This window comes from Serinus canaria, chromosome 2 (genome assembly GCF_022539315.1).
Source record: "Serinus canaria isolate serCan28SL12 chromosome 2, serCan2020, whole genome shotgun sequence".
Lineage (NCBI taxonomy): Eukaryota > Metazoa > Chordata > Aves > Passeriformes > Fringillidae > Serinus > Serinus canaria.
The window spans coordinates 35,958,236-35,977,675 of record NC_066315.1 but is presented as its reverse complement, the minus strand read 5'-3'; the positions used below and the strand labels follow the sequence as shown (position 1 = coordinate 35,977,675).

Here is a 19,440-nt window from a genome sequence, read left to right as displayed (position 1 = left end):
TTATAATTTAGTGATAACCAATAATAAGTTGGGACAAGCAAGCCACCAAGAAAATTTTGTTAGCTGATATAATTGTAAATGGGAGGAGAGAGATACATAATGATAATTGAGGCATTTCTTTCTGTCCTATCAAATTCTGCAAAAAATTCTGTATGCAGCTGATGCAACAATGTGCTTCACAGCAAGATGTATGGCTGTCATTAAGTATATGAATTCTATAGCAAGTTATTCAGAGTTAAGGATATACCATCTGTAAGCTTTAGGTTATAACAAGGTCACATATTTGACATAATTTTGTATTCTAGGACATAGGAAGTTTTCAACATCTGTGGTTCCTATTTTAGGGCCCAGTCTTGAAAATATAATGTGGTACTTTACACGTACATGTTGTTCCACTGCCTGCCTTCATGTGTTTTTTAATTACTTTTTAATAAACATGCAGAATATAGAGCTACCTTTCATTCCTTTAAAAAAAACTGGACTTTTAATTCTGGTCAGAGGTTCCAAAATTAATGCTGATGTTTCAGGATGATCTGATTCCAGGTGATATTTTGCAGTCTAAATCATGCTTGTTTATATTCAGTAAAATGAAGTAATTTAAAATTTTTGGTAGAGATATGTTCTGAAGAGGCATGTGAGAAAGTTTCTTAGCATCAATATTTTATTTTGTGTCATTGCTTACCTTTAAAAAAAACAGCACATCAGAACTGTGCTTCTAAGAAGCCTCTCTCTTCTTGGGGAGGGAAAGTTGTTCTGGCTTTGTTTTCTTTTGATTTGTGTTGCTGGGGTACAAGTATCAGTATGAGTTAACTAAAATGTGAGCTAAAAATGTGTTCCAGGCTTTTGTATGGAGTCAGTCTCCTTCTTTTCCCTGAACTTCCCAGGCTTAGTAGATAGAGTAATAAATAGCTTTGCAGTGTGGTACATTTACCCAAATGAGAGGGAAAATCATCCCATCAGGACAGCTAATACTTCATATTTTGACTGTTTCTGTAATAAGTAACTTCTTGTTCTACAGCTGGATCTAGTTAGTTACTCTAAGCATAATAGAATGGGGAAGCAAAATAAGTCATAAATAATGTAAAGTTGAATCTATTTTTCCAAAGTCAAGCTCAGGCCATAACAATTTCCACAGTTCTTGATTACATAAAAAACCTTTTGTTATATATTTGTAAGAGAAACTTTTCTGGTTTTCCTCGTGTTTTTAATTGCTGGTAATATTTGAGCTTTGAATAGAGTTCAAAGTTGTAGTAATTTTAAAAACATTTTCAAATAAAGTAAGTTTATAAAAGCTTCTCTTTATTTGGGGAAAGGAAATATAAGCTCAAAACATCCAGTGGTGATAAGCATCTTTAATTTAAATAAACCATCGGGAAATTTTTAGTTTAGAAACTTTGAAACAATAAGAACAATAATAAAGCTCCTGCGATATTATGTTATGAAAATGTCAAATATAAGCAATTATAATAATACAGTGTTCAAAGCATTTGAAAGTTTAGAAATTGCGCTGATTCTTTTAAAACAGCACATTTGGGGATGGGTGAAAGTTGCTGGTTTGAGAATTGATGAGTTTTTTTTCTGTGCTCTATTATGATGTTCTCAAGGACATGATTTTAAGAAACTTATTTCTGCTATATTTCTCATCTTTATTTTAGTTTTGAAATCCTCTGTTGCTCAAACAATATATTATGCAAGGAGAAGGGAACCTTTAGATTATCAGATTATTCCTTATATATTTTAGAGATTACAGATACATAATCATGTACACAGCCATTCTGTAAACTGCTCTGCTCAGTTTTACATCTGTATCCAAGCAGATCTCTGTCTGTGAATTGATAATCCTCACATACCAGCTTACACTTACAGTGTAGCTGTAAGTTTTAATAAATTTCCTGTGGTGTTTTGGAAAAATTTTTGAATTCTTGCAAAAATCTTTTTGTTTTTTGTTTTTTTTTAATCTTTCAAATCAGAAGCATGATTATTTGCTTCTGTTTCACCAGTGTGAATATACATGCAGTTGTTGATTAAATCAGAATGGAGGGAAGGATGTGATGCAAAAATATATGTATTTAATCTACTTCCTTTCAAGGAAGACAAGAATGAACAAACCTGGAAAACCTGTCTATATTTTGCATAGTAAATTAATGCCATTATTGAACCAGGCGCTAATTTTGACTGATCAGTATTAGAATAAGTGTATTTTTATCTTGCTTCCACTTGAGGAGTAGGTATGGCCATTGTTAGAACGTAGTTTTTTTCATCACTAAAAGCACTGTGAATATTTTGAGAGAAATAAAGGAGCCATAGCTTCTTCTTAGAGGAACTGATTTGTTATTTTTGTTATAGTGCAAGATGTTCATTTGTCTATGTTTAACTCAATGTAGGGGCTATTAAGAGAACCTGGCCATGCGTAAAGCAGAAGGGGGGAGTAATCCCACCCTTCCAGGGTTATGAAATAATCTGGATACAGGATCAGTGACATCAAATAATAAACTTCTAAGAAATTAAATGTATCAGAAAAATTGGACTTTGTTGAGGACAGTACTTTGAATTTTCAGGTTTTCCACCACATTACTGCTGCTTGTACCCAGGGGTGGTTAGTGGGCCGACAGAGAAAGTTCAGTCTCTTCTACAGCAGAAGGGAGAAGGCAATTTGATGTTCCTCTGGGCACTGAATTACAATATTAATAAAAGAACTGTAAGATTGTATTCTCTGTGGAGAGGAGTTTCTCTCCTCCTTTCCCTAGAAATGCCAGTAGCATTTTTCTTTGGGGAAGTGAGAACTTGTGCTCACAGAAGAAGCTGGATCCAGATGTGACTCTCACTAAGCCAACGAGAGAAGGAAAAGCACAGCTGAAGAACCACCAAGCTTTTTACAAGGTAGCTGTACACACCAGCGACTGCTGAGACTGGATATTTGTATTTCACAGAATCTCCTTCCAGAAACTTCATCCTATGGATGATTTTTAGAAATCCATTTAACACCAACAGGCATACTCAGTTTTGGTTTACTGCTCTTTATCTATAAATTTTAAGAAAACCGCCCCTCTGTTGTATAATATTACACATTTTGTCCTAAGGGACAAGAATCATAGAATGGTTTGGGTTGGAAGGGACCCTCAAGGATCATCTAGACCAATCCCCTGGCACGGGCAGAGACATATTCCACTAGACCAGGTTGCTCAAAGCCCCATCTAGCCTGACCTGGAACACTTCCAGGGCCATCCACAACATCTATGGGCAACTTGTGCCAGTGATTCACCACCCTCACAGTAAAGAATTTCTTCCTGATGTCCAATCTAAATCTACCCTCTTTCAGTTTAAATATGTGGGGGAAACCCTGAAGGTAAAAAAACCCCATATATAAAAAAGTTAGCAGGTCTTCCCTTTAAAATGCTGGAATTTTTTTTAACTTTCTGGATGATAAGAGTTTTTTTTTGTCAGGAGTCAAGTCTGCACCATTAAAATAAATTAGTTTTTTAATATTTAGTTTTCTCTATATCTGTGAGACAGCAAAGAACTCTTCCAGGAAAAATAAAGAAAATATATTTTTAATCCATTTTTCATGCAGAATAGAACACATACTTATTTCTTCAAAGGAGAAACACATTGGTGTTACTGTCTATCATTTATAAAACTATTTAGCATTTAATATCAATATTCACTGGTTTTATTTGCTTTGGTAAAAAAGAGTCACGATTACAACTACCGTTCAGTATCTGAAATTTGGTTTACATAGGAGAGTTTGATCGGGTATGTTCTGTGTGGTGCTCATGTTATACTCTGAAAGAACTCTGGCAGAGGCCATTGTATTGTGTTCATTATGCCAGCTTTGTGACTTCAAGAAGAAAAAGCAGGTACCTGAATATGAACAAGAAAAACAAAGGGTAGGAAAAAGAGCAGGCAGAACAGATAAAGAATGAGTAGGATAAGTGAGTGCTTTACAAATGAAAGCAGATGTATGAAATTACAAGCTGTCGGATCAGCAACGGAAATGAAGATGATAAAGTGGTTCCTTACACAGATTATAATTATTCATTTTGCCCAGTCCTGCATCTTTTCCCCATAATCCTCTTGTTGAGAGAGGTAAGGTGCAGGAGGATATGAGGCTTATTCACATGAAAGAAAAAAGTAAACCATTTGAATTTCTCTGTCCACAAAACTGCCCTTTATTTTGCTTTTTATTAATTCTAAATAATCTTATATTTGCAATATCCCGATTAATTAAAGGTATTTCGTACTACAGCTAAAGTTCTCAGCATAGTAAAGTTTGTTATAAATTTATTTACAATTGCTATTGTTGGAGGCTGTCTTTATGTTGCAGAGTGGAGGCATCATTAACAGGCATTGCTTTGACAGCTGTGGCAGATGGATTGCCTGGATTTAGATGGTGCAAAAGAAATGAAGTAGTTTACATAGACCTACTTGAAAAGATGTCTTTAATAATTGCACTCATAATTAGATTGATTTGGGAAGGAAAAAAAAAAAAACAGAAGATGACACAGGCAAAAAGCCATAGAGTATGCTTATATAGATTCAGATAGAATCAAACAGATTAGAACAGAATTATAAAGTTTAGCAAAGCATGCTGATAATTGTTTTCATGAATAAGTGAAAAAAATTTAAGCAAGTTAGTAGTGTACTATACTTTCTAGTATTTATGAAATTAAAATCTAGTCTTTTCCCTTTTTCCTGAATATTTTGTGAAGTTTCTGATTTAAAAGAAAACAAGTTGTTGAATAATTTTATGTATGCATAAGTATCTGAATATGTGTATTTATGTAAATATGTATTTAAGAACAACATAAAAGATATTTCAGCAAAAACTGATCAGAGTGGGGCAAACTTATCATAAAGCCATAAATGCAAATTATCACATTTAAATTTAGATGTCTGTGGAGGAGTATCTGAAAAGCCCATGTCCATTTTGCAGCACTAGATCTTCAAGCTCTGCTGATGGTGTTGCCCTGAGCTGCACTGACTGGGGCAGGCTTTGGGGGCACAGCTACAGAGGTCTGAATTGAAGCATCTGAATCTGGAGCTAACACAAGTGTCAACGACATAAAATTGTAGTTTTAGAACTCTTCTTAATTACACTAAACCAAGTGTAGTCACAAGGCTTGATTATATCTATTTCCTTTTACTCTGAGCACTGTTTGACTTCTGAGACACCATGTGGGAAAAGACAACCAAATCTAAACTGCAATGAATTTACTGGAATAAGTGCTGTTTTGGAATATCAAAGTAAGACAGTAATATTTTCTCTCTCTCTATCTTATATTTTCATTTTAATTCTAGTGATTTCAAGTAATTATCAGACCTGTTTGGGACTTCTGATGCATTATCCACCTATTGGAGATGTTCACTCCCTTATCCTGAGAGCGCTTTTTCTCCGAGATCCAAAGGTGAGATGCTTGCTCTGTTAATACAGGAAATAATAAATCTCTGTAATTAAATGTTCTAAATGCAATGAAGTGAATAACAACCTACATCTTGGAAACTAAATGGTAGTTTCAAGTTTCTTCTCACCTGACAAAAGAGCTGAAGGAAAGAGTTGGAAACAGAGTGGAAACAAGTTCCTTTACTCTTTAAAGGATACTTTAAAGGACACTTTGCTGAAGTTATCCAGGAGCTCTGGTAACTGCAGATGTGCTCTTTAGAATAACTTTGGTATTCTGCACAGACATCTTTTGGGATGAAGTATACTTTTCAGGGAAACAGTAATGTTACTATTTAAAACCTAGTAAGCTGTATAGAAAGCATCATGCAATTTCATCTGAAAGGCCTTTTTCATGGGATTTCTGGGATTAATCACTGTTAATCCTTAAAGCACTACTCCTGCCCAATATATAATGGTTATGTGATGGTTTTTGATTAAAAACAAGAGTTTGATGTTACAGCCTGTAAAGACTGACATGTATAAAATGTATAAATTCATAAATTCATGCCAAATATTATTAGCATGCAGTTTCTGATGTACTCATCTATTAAAAAAAGAAAGAAAACCTCTTCCAGTTTTAGAATGGCATGTGTATATATGTGGGTATAATATACAGGAGACACTGTATAGTGGATAAAGTGCTTGAGATTCAGCTGTACACAGTAATCTGTGCTTACTCAGATCTCTGGCAGATAGCAGAATTGTGCTGCTGGTTTTGAACTGTCTTTGTACATGTCCCATTAGTAGGTTGCCAGTGTAAAGTCTGATTTCCCTCATCTTCTTGATGCACAACATCTTTGAAAGGAAAAAAATTCATCACTTTGGCACTCTTACTGCCTTCTGCAAAATTTCATTCAGTACCAGTGTTTGCACTTTTATGGATTAAGGAAAAAATTGTCTCTTTGTTTTTCTATATCAGTTTTTTGCAGAAATCTGCATCCTTATAGCTGCTTTTTTCATTCCTCTCAAGCACAAAGATTTCTTTCATGATGAGAAGTAAAGTGTATCATCTATTCAGTGTGCAAGAAAGTTTCTAACGTTAGATCTCAGGAATCTTTCTTAAGATTTTGGCAGCAGTCTGTGAAATCAAACTGCCCAGCATTTGTTTATGTACTTTCATAGCAAAAGAAGAAAGAAATATTTTTTAGAAGAAAAATACAAAGGGAGGAAAATTTTGCTCAGTTATCCATCTGAATTCAATATGTGATCTGTCATTTATTGAAGAGATATGTTAAACAATAAAGTGATTACTAATGATTCAGCTGTCCTCTGAAACATGCTAGCCAGCATACAAGATATCCTATCAGCTGAAGGGGACAAAAATTAACCACCAACTTCCCACAAAGAGGCTTAATCACTATGCCACTCCTTATGCTCTTGTCTCTAACAGAATGAAGCTGTCAGGCTCATAAGGCCTTGATGTCCTATTAATTAACATTTTCAGGTGGGCCTTGAACACCTTTCAGATAAATACTGGATGTAGCTCAGTAGTTCTTTGCTCAGGTAAATCAGTACTTGAAACTCTTTGATGCTAAGAATGGTAGTTGCTTTGTCAATTTAAATATGATAAAATGAAATTGTTTCTTGTTTCTGAGCTGTACTTTTTTGCTTGGGAAATACTTTGAATGTTGAGAAGGTCTGATTTCCAGAAAATGAAGAGCATAAGGGACTTGGAGCCACCTCTAATTTTACACTGGGTCTTTGTGTTGAGGCTGCATAAAAAGATCAAGACTTCTTACAGTAAGGAAATAAAACCATTCTAAAGGATCCTTCTGAAACTAAAAAATAGCTCCTGGTCTGAGAAATAAATGTATTTTCAAGGCTACTACTTGAATACCTGTTTCTTACCTTTTCCTAAGTGTGACTAGGTTTCACTTAGGTGTCTGAAGCATGTGTTTGTTCAGTCTCTTTTTTCCATATATCTGAAATGGAAGTCTTGCTGTTCTTTAAGACCTATGCACAAACATTTCCAAGTCTATCAACATTTTTCATGAAAAGGAATGAAAGGGAAGACTCAGCAAGGCATCATGGGTGCTGTAGGAGTCTAAAGTCAGTGCACAGATTATATATGAAAATAAGTGGGAAAATTATTATACTTTTTTTTTTTTTGCTAGTTGCATAGATATAATTCAGTTTGCCCTTATTCCCTGTGCAGATAAAAGCAGGTTGGAAGAAATGACAAAGAGATTTTAGTCTGTAGTGCAACTTGTAAGTCGTGATTAACAAATTCAGTGCTTAATTATTTTTCTTCCTTCTTTGATGTCTTCCTATGCATTTCTCCATCACAAGCTTCTGGTTCCTAATAGGAAATTACATTTGGTTCAGTGCAATTTTATCTCTCCTTCTCCAGGGCTGAGTTTTTCTGCGTGGCATTTCTTCCAAGATTTTGCTTGGGTTTTAATATGTGAAACCTGGGAACTCTTCTCTGGGAGACTGTTGCATGGTCCAGTGGTTTATTTCATTATTTGTTGAACATACCAAGAATGTTTAGTGTTGTTCCAAATATCTGAGAGAGGCTTGCTCTCTGCTCCTTGAAGCTTTAAATCTCAGCTGGACAAGAAATGCAGTTTAGAAGTCATGGCCAGTTGCAAACAGGAATCTACCACTTGCAGGTTTGCCCATATATATGTTGTCTTCTATATTATTTTTACAGCTAGGAAAATACCAAGTCATCTTAACAGAGGGGAGGTGGTGGGGTATTTGGACTAAGAAAGGTTGGAGGTAGGTGGATAAAACTGAAAGGCTCTTAAGGAACAATCTTGTCATAAACGGTGAAGTTATCAGATGTTAAACCTGATACAGCTTTTCCATCTGTAACTTCCAATTCTGGAGATAACCTGGGTCTGTATATCTAAAGACATCTATAATTTTTTCTCTTTCCTTGTTCTGACATAACAGGTATTTCCTTCTTACTTTTTGTCAAGTAGTCTGTATCAGGAGAGATAAACTTGGGCTTGATGAACCTGTCGCATTTTGTTTGCCACTTTTCACTGCAGTCATCACCAGGAGAGCAACCTCAATGTCAGAAGCAAGCTGTACTTAAAAGGGGGGGGGGGAGGCATTTTTTTCATATAGATGGACAAGTGGAGTTTCCTGACCTATTATGAAATCAAGCCTTACCAGAAGCCTTAGCATTATCCAGTATTAAAAATAATATGAAAAGTAATTAGTACTTGCCATTAACCTAATGCTTGCAGCAGCTCTCCTGTTCACTTTGGGAACCCCAGTTGGCAGCTGAGATGAGAGAATATTTTAGATACCACATCTCTGATATTTTTCAGTGCCACAGAAGAGAAATACACATCTCTGTAATAGTTGAAAACAAGTTAATGCACCTGTCTCTGGAGGGGGGGGGGGCTGAGAGATAATGATTTTACAGGCATGAGTATGGATCAGTGCAGAATAATTGAATTTCAGCCTTTTCTGCATTTGGCTAGCTTTCCACTTCTTAGGAAAACGTGGAATGAAAAGCTCAAATCAGTGTTGTTGTCTGTGCATAGGGTGATAAAGTTAACCTGCTTAGCAGAGTATTTGTTTCACATTTCTAATCTTTGAACAGATAATTGCCTCAATTATTTATATTAAAGTAACTTCTATGCATTTACAATCTTTCTGAATATAAAAGTAGAGCTTCTTATGGAAGAATGGGCTATTAAAATTGTGTATATGTGAAATGAAAAAATAAGGGAAGGTTCTTTTATGTATATCCAAAAACATTTACTGAAGGTATGTGTCTGCATATTTAATACACCACAAGTGGCTCATTTTCTTCAGTTTTTTTCCTTATCAAAACCATTGAGCACTGTTAATTTTCACAGCAAAGGCAGCAAAATTAAGAAGTAGAGATATGGAGATAGGGCATTGGAAAAATATAAAGTGATTAAAAAACATAGTTCTAACTAGAGTTATTCAAATAAAAAAAAAAAAATTAAAAAACCCAATTAGAAACAAAAGTCATAGAAAATGTGAACATATTGTGTTCCTTAAATAACCAGATGTTCTTTCCTTCCTGAAGGCAGCCAGGGCTAGGAATAAAAGGTTTAAAACTATTGTTTTAAGTTAACTGTGAATTTTGAAAATCTGTTTTTACCCTTTAGCAAATAAAATTCTAATACAGCAACATAAGCAAAGTCATTTTCATCTTTGGGTGTTCTTATTTGTATGTTGTACAATGTTGAAGCGTTAACCTTATCACAGTGACTTATTAGAAAACTAAAACACTACATAGAATATTACAGTTTTGCACCACATACTAAGAACCTGACAACTGTCCTTTGTCTGAAAGCTTACTGTGTTTTTCTCAATTTTTATGTAAAATAAGTTTGCTTTCAGATATTTTAGCATGGTTAATTGTCCTGTTCATTGAGCAAGCTAGTTAGGAGCTTAATTCAGAGAAGTGATCTTTTTATCATAAGCTACCAATTAAAAAACAAAAAAGAAAAAAATAATGGGCTTGGTTGATGGAAATTAATTTGTTACTTATGCTAATAATATCATAGCTACTGCTGTTGATATTTTCTCAACATTGTATTTTAGCTATTTGCTGACATTGAAAGTGGCTATATGTTAATATTAAATTCTAGCTAAATCCATGGAGAAGAATACATGACATTTCAAAGAAGTCGTATTAGTTCGTCGTGACTGAAATTACAGGTACTGCCAGAAAACTTAAGCAATAAAATATGATCATGCTCACTCATATGAGCAATAGTTGGAAAAATCTGCATTCTAGCTTTTAACGCTATTCACTATGTAAGCAGTGAGTAACAAGGGAAAAACACATTGCTGAAATTTTGAACCAAACTCTTTGTACATTTATTTTCAGCTGAATTTTCTTCTTAAGTAGCTGCCACCGTCTCATAGTTTTCTCTAAGCTGGTTTCATGTGCCTGAAAGGCTGTTGAGTTTCACTTTCTTCTTCTTCAGATAAATTCTTTTCTATACACTCATTAACTGAGGTGCTGCTGCAGAGCTGCAACTGTCCTTTGAACGCTGCCGTTATGTCAGTATTGTTGTTTTGCCGTTTGTGGCAGGAGAAAAGCAGGTTTGGGGTTGTTTTGTTTGTTTGTTAGCATTGTGTGTGCAATCTGGCATTAATTACCTCTCTTTAATGACCAGATTGCAGCCAATCAGAAGTTGGGATCTGGCGCTGCTCCGGCATTAGCAGCTCATTAATTTGTACCTCCACGCAGAGGTACTGCTGGGGTGCAGGTCCACTTCGTTACAGGGGTACCAGCAAGGGGGAAAGAGGCTCTCAACAAACATTTTTGCTTTTTAGTTTTGATCATGAAGAATGTGACTGATATTTCAGGAGCAATAATACATTGAGGGGGGTTTAGGTGCATGAAATCAGGAAGCTGGGATAATGGATATCCCAGTGCACTATGAGCTGTCTGTACTTTAAGTAAGGAGAGTTGCCTGGCTGAGTGAGGTCACCTGTACTTTAAAGGAGAGTCACCTTTACATTTTGTTATATTATTGATAAAGGAAATGAGGTTTTCCAGAAAAGCTAACTACACATCTTTTCATCTGGAAGAAAAGGACTTAGGAGAAACAAAAAATAAATGCATTTTCTTTTAGGGATTCACAGAGAACTTCTATTTGCCTTAATTTCAGTTTAAGATCTTGGATATGCAGTTCAAGATAGATTTTTATGGACAAAAAAGTGGCACCCTTCTCAACTTGACCTTTGCTTTTATAACCACAGTCAATTCCTTGTACTGTACTCAAGGATTTTGATGTTCTAACATTCCCATTTGCAAATACAGTGAGGTTAGATGTAATCTAAACACCTCACTTTAAATAAATCAATTGTTTTTTCTGTAACTGCATGCTAAGCTTTTTAATGGTGGCCATGATAATTACTTACTCTTTATTTATGTTCATGTTCTTAAAATGAGAAACTTATATTTTCCAATGAAATACTCTGAGCTTTGTTTTAAAAATTATTGATTTAAATATTCAGTTATTGTGTTTCATTAATAGAATAAGGTATGACAGGCAGCTAAGAGTTTAATGATGAATTACTTGGAATAACCATGTTGCCATAGTACCACATAAAAATAGTAAGTGTACCATGAATTAAAAATCCACTTCATTTTTGTACTTTTGTTTCAACACCTTCTTTCCCTGTGCACCTATGCAGTTTAGAATACAAAAAGGCTGCGTGGTCAATACTTGTGATGCAATAGCTTTGTTACCTCTCTCAAAGTTCACTGCAATCTCTTCACTGCTACATTAACCATTTAATCATAAAATAGTCATCCTCAACATATCCTGTATGTCACAAGCAGTATTTTCAGGGAAAAAAAAAACTTGGAAAGTGGTTGATTAGTCATCTAGGCAAGACTTTTCGAATAAGAAACCTTTTGATGTCCTTCTCATTCTGCAGCACCATATGCAAGGCAGTAGTCATCACTCAAAGGAGAATGCTGATCTCCTGGATTGCCAATGGCAACACAGTTCCCAAGTGTTGCTCTCTCCTTAGTGTTGCACACTCAGGCCAGTTGTGTAGGTAAGAACTCACAAACACTGTGTCCATCTAAGCTGAACAACCATTGCATTTAAATTAATAGCAATGCAGTGGGGAATAATACGGAATAAAGCAAAGCTTCCAGAACAGTGGCACCTCCCATAGTTAAAGCCATGCCACAGGTAAGATGGTGAGGAAACAAAGGACTTGTCCCAGTTCTGTGTGGGGCCAAGCAAGATGGGGCTGCAGTCCCCTGCTGGTAGCAAGGGCAGAAGCCAGCCAGGTGACTGTGTTGTCCTCATTGCCCATCTTGTGTGGCCCAGCAGAAAGGAGTGGGAGGTGTGGCTGCTGATTTCTTGGAGGGTCAGGAGGTGCAGAGTCTTTCAGAGGAAATTGCTAAAGGTGAGTTAGGAACTATTGTTTCTACTTTTGGCTAACATTTGAAAGTGAGTCTCCAAGACAAGATGGACCAGTATGTTCTCTCTGGAAGACATAATTTCTAAACTGTTCCTTCTATTTGAGCAGGTTGACATCCTCAGTAGCAAAGTAAAGACAATACTGATTTTACTTGCTGCTAAAACAAGAAGCTGAAGCATTTTAAGCTCTTAATTACTTTGGCTACCAATAAAACTTATTGCTTGTGAATTTCTTGGGGCTGTTTCTTTCAGTTGATAGGTTTACTTCTGTTTAAAATATCATTTAACGCTACTGACCCTCTCCTAAAAAAGTTACAATGTTATTTATAAAATTACACCTATAGTATGTATTTAACAGTGATAGAGTGAGGTGATTGTGGTTCTTCTTATGTGAACCTGACAATTCAGTTAATCATTTCTAGTTTGCAAGGGAGTTTATCAAAAGGAAGCATTTAAAACACTTAAAGCACTTTGATTCTACCTAATCAAAAGTTTTCCATGTCATAATTTATTTACTAAAATTTGCAAAACACAAACTGTGAGCTATATAAAAGTTGATTCACAACTTTTCAATAATATATGACAGATGAACTACTGAATCACATCCAATCTATTATGATGGAATTTGAGTTCAGACTCTTCTGATAGAAATGTAGATATACTGCTTGTGTAGCTACATATTTTATAGTAGATATTAGTGTATCAATTGTAAAGAAGGTTATTTGAGTGCATTTGTATTGGGAAGAGCTTCTCTGAAAGAGCAAAATACTGTCAAGATAGAAGTGGGAATGGTATTTTTTTGTCTTTTGCTATAACTTTTTATGAAAAATTAGGTTTGGAGATGTTATCTCTTTTGTCCTTTGTCTTTTTAAGGCGCAGTAGTGATGAAAATGGCTCTCTAGGATAATTCCTCAGGATTGGAATCTTAAATGAAAGGAGTTGCTTGTCCCGCAGCACCAGCCCTTAGCTTCTCTCTGTGTTTCACAAGAAAAGACTTGGATGTCATACTCCTTTTGGTGTGGTGTGTGCATGGGGCTCTGTGAATGAGCTTTTTTCACTCCCCTGGGGACCATTTTCAAGTGGTTTATGTAGCAGATTACAGGCAGAACGTGAATTATTCTGTTTCTTCTCCTTGTAGTGAAAATAACCTAATAGCACCTTAAAATGTTCTTGTTTTTCCTTATATGTGAGATTTGTGTACAAGCATGTTTCTGGAGAAGATGTAATGCTGTAAGTGTGCTTACAAGGGGTGTATGAGTATAAGCTTCTGATAACTGCATTACTCACAAAGCCATCAGTGAGTTATGCAGGTTGTCCAAAACGAGTGCCAATAAAACCATAATGTGGTAGCTTTTCTGTACATAAAGATGTCATATTTTAAATCCCATAATTTGGAGCATTCCAGGGTTTAAAGCGAGGCTTGCTGTGTGTTCCTTTCAAAAGCCTGGAGCTTTCCTCCACAATGTTGTAAAACTCCTGTTCCTAACTGTGCGAGGCTGCAAGATGCCAGAGCATAAATCTGTCACAGGGTAGAGCTGAACACTGTCAGATTTATACCTTACTATTTAGTTAATTTACTTCTTAAAACCAAGGGTTCAGCTGAAAAATAGGCAACTAAATTAAGAGGCAGATTTAAAAGGTACTTAAGCGATTCTGTTGATGCAAGATGGGGATTTTACACAGGTTATGAACTTGAACGTTGGCAGGTCAGAGTCTTTTTGTCTGGAATATCAATAAAAGCTGATTTGGTAGGATTTGATCTACCTGTTAAAATGCAATATGCTGTAATACTATAAATGAAAATAAAAAAAGGCTTCCCAAGCAGTTAGGACAAGAAGCCAAAATATACAACTAGAAATTTCTTTCAGTCAAGTCACTGAAGCATTTTTAAATCTCACTTGTCATTTTTTTTTCAGTTCTTCATCTCTTGTCATAGAATGCCCATGTGAGAGAGAGCATGTGTGTATGAAGTTAAAAACAGACCATAACGCACAGTATTTAAAATATCTTCCTGGTGTCTGAAATTTCTAGTTGCCAGGGGAATGGAGGGTTGTCACGTAACAAAACTGGAGATAATTTATTTCAGCCTAATCAGAGTTCAGGGGTCTTCCATTCTTGACCCAGCTAACTGAATTTTCTTTCCTTTTCTGTTTTTTCTGGGAAATTTTGTTGCATAGGGGGACAAAAACCCCTCTTTAATTTTCTTCAGAAACAATTAAATATGATAATTCTTCATGCTGTTATTGCATTGCAAATAACAAGGTCCATGATTGAGACCCTTAGCATCTTCTGAAAAATGTAAACAGGAAGCATTATTCCCAGTTTGAGAATTATGACATTCCTTTGCCAACACCAATATTAGTGCATGGATCTCCTGACTCCTGTGATTAAAGGAAGTTCTTTATTAGTTCTGTGCAGTGTACCCTTCATGTTGTGCTGCTTTCATACACAGGGTTGACAGACTATCAGTCTATGTTTTAGATGGTATTTTGCTCTTGGCCTTGAACCACTTTTGAATTGGCAATAGTACCTTCTATCTAATTATATAGTACCTTATTATCTAATGTCTCGCTGGGTTTTTTCAGTCTAATATCTCAGTGGTTTATAGGTGGATAAAATACCTTTTGTGCCCCAGCAGGTTGCTTGCTGCAGAAGGTATAATAAGGGAAGAGGAGAATTAGCAGGTGAAAAGAAAGATTTGTTTGTTTGTTTGTTTGTTTGTTTGTTTGTTTGGGGAGTTTTTTGGGTTTTTTTTTGCTTTGAGTGCTTTGGAGTTTGGAGTGGTTTGGTTGTTTAGTATACAAAATACTGTGATATGTTTCTGTAATGTTAAGCCTCTGCTTATATTGTGTGTGTTCATGTGGGGTGGAGACAGCTGCCTAAACATCTGACAAAATAAAAAGAGGAAAGGTGAAATTCTCTCTCAAGTTATTAGATAATAATTAGTAAATACTTTACATTAATTATTAATGCCTAATGGAAAAACTGCTGCTGAACTGAACAAACTGTATCCTTTATCCACATCTCAGCTGCCAAATTTCAGCTCTGTTCCCAGTCAAAATTTTTGTCAAGTTTAGGTCATCTTTAATGAAAATAGTAGCATCGATGATCTAGCAGGAAAAGGTCAACCTTTCCTGACCTCTCAGTCCTATTTGAATTTAGGGTCACATGATCCTCCAACTTTAGAAATAAATGAAAGGGAAAAAATAGAATTTCAATACAAAAATTTCTTAGGCAGTACAAGAATTATGAAGAAATACAGTATTGCCATATCAGCTGACAAAAGGAAAAAGGAGAAAATTGGCTCCCTAAAAATAATTGTTTAAATAAGTAGAACAACATTCCATCATGATCCTTCTTTTTACATATGTTTGGTTCAGTCTGGGTTTTGATTTAGGCTTAAAATATTAGTAGTTTAGGGGAAGAAAACAATAAATGTTTGGCAGCATTTGGATAATATATTGAAAAAAATTAGTTTTAAAACTTTCCATTTGACACTAGTGAGATGAATATTTTGGTCAGCTTATTGTGCCTGGATGTAGAATTCACTGCTGCTATTTTGTTTGTTTTTTCTCTGTTGCATTGAGGTTATCTAGTTTCAGATACAATCTATTAAGTAGAGTATTTTTTTAGTAGCTGAGGTTTTCCCACCTGTCTACCCTAAAACACCTGCAACATATGCTTGTGTGACCCTGCAATGCTTTGTGGTTTGGGCCTTGAGAAATTCCCCCAGAGCTTTTTGCTTATAAACAGCTGAGCAATTCATTTCTCTGATGACAAGTGTTTTTCCCTTGGCATTGAGGCAACAGCATGTTTGCTAAAATACATCTCATTTTTCCTTAGATATATTGAAAACCTTTTTCCATTCTTGTCTCTTATTCTGAACCTTCGGATTTTGTGCAAAAATGTGTTTGGTTTTTTTTTTTTCCCTCGTTAATAAAACTAAAAAGGGAGAAAAGAAAATACCTCAACAAAGAAGAGTGTTATCAAGATTCCTCCACTTGCACCTGCATGTGAACTTTTAAACCTGCTGTGTATTCAGGGGGTGAGATACCAGGTGCATTGTAGAACAGCTTGTGACTTGTGTCACACACAAACATGCTTTGCTATATCCTATCTGTTCTGTGGGTAATGTGATGCATTTTGTCTCCAGAGGCCAGGGAGGAAAAGGGGTTTATTTGGGAATTTGAGCATGTGGAGCAGGATCCTTAGCTGGTGGGAGTTGCATTTTAGCTGTTTGTGCAGGTTTAGGGGATCAGCTGCATTCAGTGAGATTCTGACCACGGCATCACTCCCTGGCCTAGGAAGAGTGCAGCTGTGGGAATAACTTAGCTCAGCCCCGTGGCCCTGGAAGAGGATAAAGGCAAATAGAAAGTCCCCAAGAACCTCCTGGCAGCCATGGGAATTGGAGTGGGTTAGTCTGGGGGTGGCTGGGAATAGACAGGAGGACAGGGAGGGCACTTCAGCAGGCAAATGAGCTGGGACAGGGGAATCTTTTAGGAAACGAAAGGCTCAGAAGCAGGAGTGCCTCAGAGATACCTGAAACATTTTCAGGATTTTTTCCCCTTTGGACTGTGGCTTATACATTTTGAAGAGACAAAGTCCAAAATCACATCAATTTCTATGTGCTTCTGTATGTGAACTTCATACACTGTCCTTTTAAAAGCATAAATTGAGCATTTTCTAGCAGTTGAAACTATAGAGTTAAAACTCTTAAACTTAATGTCTATTTAGAGTTAAAACTCTAAATAGACATTAAGATTAGAAGAATTATCAATCCAGCAAACTACTCCTACAAAATGGGTGTGGGAAAAGGGAGGGGGGGCATTCTAGTATTGTAATAGCTTTTTTCTGATTTCTGCTCTCTCTTTCCATACTAGAGGGGAAAACCATATATGTGTTAATCTGTACAATGCCCTCAGCCCTCATACAATTTCTTGGAGGGATTTAACAAACATCTGAAGTATTAATTTCACTGTCATTTTAGCATCATCCTTTTAAGAAAAATATTATTTTGTCCAAGTTAGTAACAAAATAATGTACATAAATTGCAAAAGAAAAGGAATAACTTTACTTATTTAAGTAATGAAATATTTAAGTAATGAAAAATACAAATTAGATCTTTCTAAATTGCACTGTGTAGGGAAAACTGGTTGCTGTGAATATTTTAAACAACAGAGGTTTTTTTTTTTTTGTAAATAAATTTAGTCCTTAGTTCTGATACATAGGTTGTCATTTAGGGGACAGTTCAAATTGAATGCTTAGAGAGGGGAATTACTTTAAAATTCTTAAGGAACAAGCATCATAATTGTGTAGGTTTTCTGTTCTGCATTTTACATTTAACTTACCAAAATAATTGAAAAGAATACAAAACTTAAAGGACAACCAAAGTGACATAAAGATCCTAATCTTCAAAATAACGTATTTTTCACTGTCTGAATTTCAGTTTTCAGAAGTATTTAAATTTTCTGTGGTTATACTTCACAGATACTTGTCTGCTAACATATGTATCAGGTTGAATGTTGAAAATTTTGAAATACATTGAAAATATAAAATATTTTATTATTCAGTATAAAAAAGATTGAAGTTTTTTGAGAGGCTCACTCAGAAATATGATGCTACACAAGAAATCGCAGTAGTAACCCTTGGCATTTATTGTATTATATTTCTAATGTTTTTTCAGAGAGTTTTTTTTTCACTGTAATAGTACTTTAAACTGCTTCTTCCTTTGATACCTTTAAACCTCACAGGAATTTAAACAGGCTCTTGTGAAAGTAATGCTTGAGCCTCATTCATATGTTTGAGTTAGATGTTATTCCTATTAATGGCTTTAAGTGCTTAGATAGTAGATCAGCTTTTCATGTCTTCAATTGCTTGCCATTTCTGCATAAATATGTTTCAAGATACTGTTCCAAATAATCTTTTCCTCTTGTTTTGGTTTTGGGGTTTATTTCATTCAGAAGCAATGTGTAATAATCTTTTTAATTCAGAAGCAATGTGTAATAATATATTTTATTATTTCAAGGTACTGTTCCATATGATCTTTTCCTCTTGCTTTGGTTTTGGGTTTTTATTTAATTCAGAAGCAAAGAGTAATAATATTTTTATTATTTATTGGGTGGTGAAAAAGAAATTTCAGTGGTTTTGCTAACTATCAATATATACCAAGTTATTGGAAGCAAATAGCAAATCTGGCTAACACCTGATAACTTGTACTTTACAAAAAGCTGTCTTATGGTTTAGAAGTGCCCATTATTTTAGCTATCTCTTACTCTTCAACCTTACCCTTCAAAATATGTAAAGAAAGAAGTTACTTAATTCATAGGAGAAAAGTTACACTGTGTGATTACTCAGACAGAAGTCACAGAACCATCAGTTATCCTCATCACGTCAGTTTGGATTTGATTATCATAGAAATGTATTGAATTACCAAACTAGAGCAATAGTAACTAAAGCTGATTCATTGTTATTGCTGGCAGTCGATGAGGACTGACTTTCAAGTTCTATGAATTGGTAGAGTTATTCAAACATTGTTTTTATAACAGGAGATGAAAAATGTAGAACAGCCATTACAGTGTGGGTGGTAGGATAGATGAGAATTTTTTAATGCTTGTCTAATAGCTTTAAGTTGCTTCATTTTTTAATGAACATTACAAACATATATGTTCTAAATGTTTATTGTGTTTCCAAAGAAAGAAAATGAGACATTTCATACAAGATTAAGTCTAACTGCAGGAAACAATCTCAAATTCCCCCCTTTAAATATGCTTTCAGAAATCATCCTGGCCTTTGGTATCTACCAATTCTATACATTTTCTTCCCTCCTTTTATGCTCTTGCAAAGTTTTGGTCTTTAAAATTCAAGTCCTGTATCCTCCTCCAGAAACAAGATTTTCAAGGAAGGAGGGCTTCCTTGAATCTGTAGGTACATGGAAAATGAGAGGATAAGACTGCAGATACTCCAGTCTGTAATGAAATCTGAAGAGCAAATATACCATGTGAAACTGAAACACCTGAAGACTGACTCTGTCAAAAATATGATGTACTCTCACCTGTGAACAATGGTTTTGGAAAGGACAATGCATGGTTCACTAAAACTGTATTTACTGCTAGC

General features: G+C 35.3%; 1 protein-coding gene across 5 annotated transcripts in view; it reads left to right on the top strand.

Moving 5' to 3' along the window:
- TBC1D5 (TBC1 domain family member 5) overlaps window positions 1-19,440 on the top strand; it is a 316,503-nt gene that overhangs the window by 237,656 nt on the left and 59,407 nt on the right. For all 5 annotated transcript variants that reach the window (XM_050970727.1, XM_030227169.2, XM_050970725.1 and 2 more), the window contains one exon: window positions 5,299-5,405. In XM_050970727.1, the coding sequence (XP_050826684.1) occupies window positions 5,299-5,405 (107 nt within the window). The remainder of the gene's footprint in view (window positions 1-5,298; window positions 5,406-19,440) is intronic.